Genomic DNA, 8,276 nt, shown 5'->3' on the forward strand with positions numbered 1-8,276 from the left:
TTGTGACATGACTCATACTGTTCCCATTTCCTCTCAGCAAAGATAGGAGCCCAGAGCATTCATTTGTATGGTAATTCAGACTATCTGGTTAGTTTCTACATGTATGAACCAGAATTAGCCATTTGTGAGCCTAAAGACCCCCACATTGGTGGAACCTCCAAACCGCATGTTACTTTGGCATCTTCTATATTAGATTCAGGTAGCATTCTCTTGCTTGGAGAACAATCAGGTTCCTTTCTTAGGCATAAGATTGTTGAGCTGTCCTATCCAATACTGCAGTCGGGATCCCTCCTTGACTACTACCATTATTTAATTATTGTTTATGGAAATGCCTGTAGGCTTTAGAGCCATTAAGATACTGATTTAAGAACAGACTTGTCTGTCTCGGAAATGTTCAACTGAGAGCAGAAGCAGTTTTGGAAGTTCCCAATGTTTTTAAACTGGGAATTGATACCCCCAGTATCTTGGCAGTTGCCCCTAGCTATCACTTGGCCCAGGGGCAGCAAGTAGCCTGCCCAGGGCTCCTAGCATCCCGGCTTTGAAAGGGCAAGGTAATTGGAGAGCTCGATGGAGCTGTGGGCCCCACAGACTGACTTAGCAGAATGCAGAGAGTGAGAGGCTGCTTGTTTTCAAGAAGCGAGGCTGATTAGAGGATGAGGATTCTTGCCTGCTCCTGGAACGAGGGGCCTTGCTGGGTGAGTGGGTGAGGCAGTACCCTAGCTATCTTTTCCGTCACCCCATTATAAATGAGACTCCTAAGCAGGCCTTTTATTTATTGATTTTTAAAGGTATCAGCTGTAAAGACCTGGTTATTCACTGTCACCCCCTACGTCTGGAACAATTAACTCATCTGCCTGCAGAATTTCCCGGGGTTCAGGGCAGGCTGATGAGGCTGAGGGTGCTGGCCTCTCAGCATGGCAGCGGAAGAATCTCAGTCACGGATTTGCCAGTTCGTTAATTATCTTAGAAAAATGACGAGCTCTTTGAAGTATTCCTTATTTATTTTATATTTCTTGAATATTCCAAATCGTTTGCTCTCACAAAGGGTGGGTAAAGGTTTTCTGAGCAGCTCTGCTGGGTCTGTGCGGGTCCAGGAGCCATGGGGAGTGGCTTTGCCCTGTGAGTCTCCTGGGGCTGCAGAGCCCTGGCTGGACTCACAGGAGCTCATGGGCTCCTTATCCACGTGACGTTTGTCTTCTTTGCTCTCCCCTTCTGCTCCCAAGGATGTTAATGCAGGCGAGGGCAGTGAGTTTGCAGACAGTGGGATTGAAGGGGCCACCACTGACACGGACCTCCTGTCCCGGCGATCCAATGCCACCAACTCCAGCTACTCACCCACCACCGGCCGGGCCTTTGTGGGCAGCGACAGTGGCAGCAGCTCCACCGGGGATGCGGCTCGCCAGGGGGTGTATGAGAACTTTCGGCGGGAGCTGGAGATGAGCACCACCAACAGCGAGAGCCTGGAGGAGGCCGGCTCCGCCCACAGTGATGAGCAGAGCAGCGGCACCCTGAGCTCCCCGGGCCAGTCGGACATCCTGCTGACCGCTGCGCAGGGCACGGTGCGCAAGGCGGGTGCCCTGGCCGTCAAGAACTTCCTGGTACACAAGAAAAACAAGAAGGTGGAGTCAGCCACACGGAGGAAGTGGAAGCACTACTGGGTGTCCCTGAAAGGTGAGGCTGGGAGGGCCCTGGCTGTGTGCCAAGTGCACCACAGATGTGCTCCGTCATCCACATACTCATGGGACGGGTGGGTTTTTTGTGGTTGTTGTTATTATATAGAATTTGCAATTCATTCTAATTTTGAAATTTTATTTTATCATGGTAAGAGCACTTCACATGAAATCTACCCTCTTCACACTTTTTAAAATGTGCAGTACAGTATTATAGACCACAAGTGCCATGTTGCACGGCAGATTTCTAGAACCTAGTTGGGCTGGGCATAGTGGCTCATGCCTGTAATCCCAGCACATTGGGAGGCAGAAGTGGGAGGTCCACGTGAGCCTAGGAGTTCAGGAACAGCCTGAGCAACAGAGCAAGACGCCAGCTCCAATTAATTAATTAATTTATAAACTAGAACCTATTCGAGTGACTTAAGTGAAAGTTTATGCCCCTTGATTAGTAACTGTCCCATCTCCACCCCTGCGAGTGATGTTATTTTGTTTTTTCACAGTTACGCTAGAGGAGTGTCTCATGTCTAGTTTCGGCATATATGCAATTGGTTGTGACAACAATTTAGAAGGATGAGTTTAAAAAAATAGTCTTTTTGGAATCGTTCAGCTTTGTGTCTTTCAAAGTGACAATTTTGAAGGGAAATTTATTAGCTTGAATTCTATGAAATTGCCATTTTTTAAGGTAACAAATTGGTAGGATAATGTTAATTTCATAGGATTCAACCTGATGTTAATGGAATGCATAGACCATCATGTTTAGGAAAAAGTCAGTTACTATTTGACAGTCACATTTTGCATATTTGACTGTGTGTAGGTATAGATACATGCATGTGTAGATCACTATATTTTCTGTTCATATGACCATACTTTTGTATGTTGCTATTTGTTGTCGTTTTCCACATTTTTGTGAAGTGCATGTATGTAGTGTTGCACGTATCTGCATGTGTCCTGTTAGCGTAGAAAATGTAATATATTTGTGAGCTCTCTATATACATATTTTTTTGAGATGGAGTCTCACTGTGTCACTCAGGCTGGAGTGCAGTGGTGCGATCTCAGCTCACTGCAACCTCCACCTCTTGGGTTCAAGTGATTCTCCTGCCTCAGCCTCCCAAGTAGCTGGGACTACAGGCATACGCCACCACAGCCATCTAATTTTGTATATATATTTTTTAAGTAGAGTTAGCGTTTCACCATGTTGTCCAAGATGATCTCTATCTCCTGACCTTGTGATCCACCCACCTCAGCCTCCCAGAGTTCTGGGATTATAGGCATGAGCCACCACCCTGGCTGAGCTCTGTATTTTAAATAGAAAAACACTTCTCAAGCAGAGTTTTCATTACAAGCTAGACTTGAAACAGGGTTAATACATGGCATCCTGAGTTGGATAGGTTAACAGGATTGATGGAAGGGCATGGGATGAAGAAGCTTGGGCTTACCGGTATCAAACTAGACCATTTGATACTGGATTTCACAGACTCTGGTCGCTTGGAGAACACCCAATCCTAGAGACGTGGAGCAGCCCAGAGCTCTGCTCAGTGAGGTGAAGACATGACTGTGTGGTGATGGGCAGGTGCAGGTCAACCCTTGCACAGGTAGGGTTGGTTTGGCCCCATTATTCTTGGTGCCAGCTGTTGCTCAGATGCCTGATCACACAGGAAGGGAGGATGTTGGTTAGGATATAGGTTTTGCGGTATGTGCCAGAGATCTGCAATGCCAACGCCAAAGCCGTAAGCAAGGAAGAACTTTACTTCCCTCCCACTTATCGGAAATAGACGATCTAAGGCTTGTGTGATAACTCTTTTCCTACGAATTTACTCAGGGACCCTGGCTCCTTCTGAAGTTTTGTTTCTCAGCTATTCCTAGAGCATTACCTGGGTCTGTCTCTGTCTTCCAGGCGGGAGTGCAGTGGCACAATTATAGCTTACTGCCGCTACAAATGCCTCGGCTCAAGTGATCCTCCTGCTTCAGCCTCCCACGTAGCTGGGACTACAGGCATGTGCCACCATGCCTGGCTAATGTTTTTATCTTTTGTTGAGACAGGGTCTTGCTATATTGCCCAGGCTGATCTCCAGCTTTGGGCCTCAAGCGATCCTCCCACTTTGGCCTTGGGATTACAGGTGTCGAGGTGCCCGGCCTCCTGGAACATTATCTTTTGATGATTATTTGCTGTAGTGGTCTTGCCTGTGAAACATAGATGTGCATCCTGTGGAAGCATTTTGGAGAACTTCAGTGTTCTTTCTCATGTGTGACCTGCCTTGGCTTTATTTGGAGGTGCTACAGGGTTATGTCTGAGGGGCCTGGATCATCATACCTGCTGCTCTGCTCTGAGGGAGTGAGAGGAGAAGAGGGGAAAAGCTTCTTCTTTTTCCACTTCCCGCTCCTCCCCTAGATGGGCACACCACTGAACACTGCGGCCTCTTATCCTTAGCAGCCCATCTTAGCAATTTTTTGTTAATTAGTGCCAAGTTCTTAATAGCTTGATTCGAAGATCACCTGCATCACAGCCTCTCGAGGGTCTTTCTGGGTTGCACCCCACATCTGCTGAATCACAAGGTTTGGAGATGGGACCCTGGATGAGTTTATTGGGGCTGCCATAGCAAAGCACCACAGACTGGATGGTGGAAATAACAGAAATGTATCATCTCACAGTCCTGGAGGCTGGAAGTCCAAGATCAAGGTGTCAGCAGGGTCGGTTTCCTCTGAGACTACTCTCGCTGACTTGGAGATGGCCGTCTTCTACTGTCTTCACATGGTCTTCCCTTTACTTGTCTGTGTTCAAATTCCTTCTGCTTATAAGCGCACTGTTCATAGTGGGTCAAGGCCCACCCTGTGTCCTCATATTATCTTAATTACCTCTTTAAAGGCTCTATTTCCAAATATGATCCTATTCTGAGCTAACTGGGTTTGGGATATTTGGAGGACACAATTCAGTCTGTAGCAGGCCCTTACTCTCAAGTTGAGAGCAGCAATGTGAGTGCCATAAAATAAAGATAATTAGGGCCAGGGGCAGTGGCTCATGCCTATAATCCCAACCCCTTGGGAGGCTGGAGCGGGCGAATCACAAGGTCAAGAGATCGAGACCATCCTGGACAACATGGTGAAACCTAGTCTCTACTAAAAATACAAAAATTAGCTGGATGTGGTGGCACGCACCTGTAGTCCCAGCTACTCGGGTGGCTGAGGCACAAGAATCTCTTGAACCTGTGAGGCGGAGGTTGCAGTGAGCCGAGATTGCACTGCTACACTCCAGCCTGACAACAGAGCGAAACTCTGTCTCCAAAAAAAAAGATACTTAGTTGACTTTTTTTTACTTGGGACATATCAGAGGTGTTAATTTTGTTTCTGCCATTCCCTAGGAGAGTAAATGATACAGGAAGCCAGGGTGCAGGTACCTAGGTGCACAGCCCACAGGCCCTTCAGGGAAGGGAGTTTTCTTGGTGATGGAGATCTGAGTGACGCATCTGTCAGAATTCAGGCCCAGAACATGGAGCCACCGAGTTCTTTGCTTCATCCTGTTGGGTTCCCTGTGTTTACTGACATCCTCGGGGCTTTGTCCTTGCTGCTCAAAAGCAAGACTTGCAGCTGACTTTTTCTTAGCAACACTTGACGACTGAGAAATAAAGAGCAGAACACGTGGGAACTGTGGAATACAGATTCCTCCCCCCCCCAAATTCTTTCCTATTAGACAAAGTAATTGATTTTTTTTAGAAAAGATTTCATTTGGAATTAGTCTCTGGAGTGTTTCCATGGACAGCGGAAGAGCGTACAGATTATGTTCCAGGGAAGATGAAGGTAAACAGACTTTCATCAGGGTGTACGTGGTTCTTGGATTTACTGCTTCGCATTCATCTTAAAATTGGGACAAGTTGATAATTGAGTAAAAGCTGATTTTAATCACCTTTTGTGGTGCTTTGTTATGGATGAATCTACATCAAATTTGAAAAAGTATAAAAACAATTACCTGGTAGGACCATACAACATCCAACAGGTGCACATTTTAGGATTTGTGAGTGTCCCCTAATTTATCACCCACAGGCTTCTTTCTGTGTTCTAAAACTGTGCTAAGGTGTGTTGCTTTTTTTAGGTTTGGAATCTACTTTTCATCAGTGTTGAATTAGTCATAAAGATTATTTAGAGTAGGATTTCTCGACAGGGACACCGTTGACATTTTCTGGATAATTCTTTTGTGGAGGGCTTAAGCTCTGTCCACTAGATGCCAATAGCACCTTCCGCCAAGTTGTGACAACCAGAAAGGTCACCAGACACTGCCAAGTTTGCCCCATCGTGAGAACCTCTGATTTAGAGAAAACCAGTTTCCCCTCCCAGTTTGGTTATTTCTTTTTATCTCTAATCTGTGCTAGCCTAAGGCACGGAAGTAGGAGGTACAAATGATTCTGCTTTTTGATAGAAGTGTTCCTGAAAAGGCTTGAGATCCTCAAAATCTTGGGGATTTGGGGAAAAATAGAGTTGGGGCAGACTACTCTACAGGTATGTGTCTAAGTCCTATAATGCAACTTTTAAACCCCAAAGTAAAAAAAAAAAATTAAAGAGAGCTTGGTGTGGTGGCTCACTCCTGTAATCCCAGCACTTTAGGAGGCTGAGGCAGGAGGATCACTTGAGGCTAGGAATTTGAGACCAGCCTGGATAACATAGTGAGGCCTTGTCTTTACAAAAAAATACGCAAATTAGCCAGGTATGGTGGTGTATGCTTGTAGTTCCAGCTACTCGAGAGGCTGAGACAGGAGGTTCACTTGAGCCCAGGAGTTCAAGGCTACAGTGAGCAATGATTGTGCCACTGTACTCCAGCCTGGGTGGCGGTGGGACCCCATATCTACAAAAATAATTGTAATAAAAAGAAAAATAACCGCAGAACTCTACTAAAATTTTCTAACAATAAGCAACATAAAACTTGTATTTTTATTTTTTTGTGACAGGGTCTTGCTCTGTTGCCCAGGCTGGAGTGCAGTGGCATAATCATGGCTCACTGCAGCCTCAACCTCCTGAGCTCAAACAATCCTCCCAGCTCAGCCTCCTGAGTAGCTGGGATCACAGGCATGCACAGCTAACTGTTTTTATTTTTAGGAGAGTTGAAGCCTCACTATATTGCCCAGGCTGGTGTTAAACTCCTGGGCTCAAGTAATCCTTCCACCTTGGCCTCCCAAAGTGCTGGGATTACAGACATAAGCCACAGTGACTGGCAAACTTTATATTTCAAAATAGCATTAGGATGAGGCTTTACCTTTGAAAAAAAGAAGCAACTGTAACTTGAATGAGTAGAAGCAATAATTATTCAGACAAGGATGACAAGTGTGAAATCCTGATGCTCGGGAGCACCGTGCAATAAGGACTTGTAGGCAGAGACGGGGGGGTCAAGCTGTGCTAAGAGAGAAACGTGAAATGAGTGCGGAGGGCATACCAGCGTGCTGCATCCTCTGTGTGGAGGGACATGGAGTTCAACAGCGGTTCTCTGGAAATGTGAAATATTACAGGCTAGGAAACGTTGCCCTTGAACCAGTGGGACCTTTCCATTGATCTGCATCATTCTATATTATTAATTGCATATGAGCAAATTTGCTTTACAGAGTCCCCTTATAGCTGAGTAGACTAAACGTTCAAGGGCTGTGCAGTTCACAGGAAGTGTGGCACTTGTCTGTGGTAAGGAAGATGGTGAAAATGGACTGATAGCTTATGTTGATGTTGAGGAACAGTCCACCCTGGCTTTCCCTGAAATTGGTTTCAGTTGGTTGAGAGTAAGTGTTCAGCTAGTAATTGCTTTTAAAGTGAGCCTTGGCCGGGTGCGGTGGCTCATGCCTGTAATCCCAGCGCTTTGAGGGGCCGAGGCGGGCGGATCATTAGGTCAAGAGATCAAGACCATCCTTGACAACATGGTGAAACCCCGTCTCTACTAAAAAATATAACAATTAGCCAGGTATAGTGGCGCCCACCTGTAGTCCCAGGTACTTGGGAGACTGAGGCAGGAATATTGCTTGAACCTGGGAGGCGGAGGTTGCAGTGATCCGAGATTGTGTCACTGCATTCCAGGCTGGCAACAAACCGGGACTCCATGTCAGAAAAAAAGTGAGCCTCAAGTTTAGGTGATAATGGAGGGCATCTATGGAAGCCATCTTACTACAACTCTATGAAATATTCTGTTGCTACTGTCTTGTTAGTTTCACAGTGCACCTATATATGGACCGGGACTCTGGCTTCTCCCAGGGCTTTGTATGTGTGCCATCTATTTCCTCCTTCAGTAGGAGCAAAGGCATGATTGGCTTCTAGAAAAAAAATTTACAGTTGCCGGGCACGGTGGCTCAAGCCTGTAATCCCAGCACTTTGGGAGGCCGAGGCGGGTGGATCACGAGGTCAAGAGATCGAGACCATCCTGGTCAACATGGTGAAACCCCGTCTCTACTAAAACTACAAAAAATTAGCTGGGCATGGTGGTGCGTGCCTGTAATCCCAGCTACTCAGGAGGTTGAGGCAGGAGAATTGCCTGAACCCGGGAGGCGGAGGTTGCGGTGAGCCGAGATCGCGCCATTGCACTCCAGCCTGGGTAACAAGAGTGAAACTCCGTCTCCAAAAAAAAAAAAAAAAAAATTTACAGTT

At 46.3% G+C, this 8,276-nt stretch overlaps 1 protein-coding gene across 3 annotated transcripts in view; it reads left to right on the forward strand.

Moving 5' to 3' along the window:
* Nucleotides 1-8,276, forward strand: part of TIAM1 (TIAM Rac1 associated GEF 1) — a 448,677-nt gene that overhangs the window by 302,000 nt on the left and 138,401 nt on the right. For all 3 annotated transcript variants that reach the window (XM_032277050.1, XM_032277051.1, XM_032277049.1), the window contains one exon: nt 1,224-1,671. In XM_032277050.1, the coding sequence (XP_032132941.1) occupies nt 1,224-1,671 (448 nt within the window). The remainder of the gene's footprint in view (nt 1-1,223; nt 1,672-8,276) is intronic.

Source organism: Sapajus apella, unplaced genomic scaffold (assembly GCF_009761245.1).
Source record: "Sapajus apella isolate SASKATOON/1434 unplaced genomic scaffold, GSC_monkey_1.0 scaffold8, whole genome shotgun sequence".
NCBI lineage: Eukaryota > Metazoa > Chordata > Mammalia > Primates > Cebidae > Sapajus > Sapajus apella.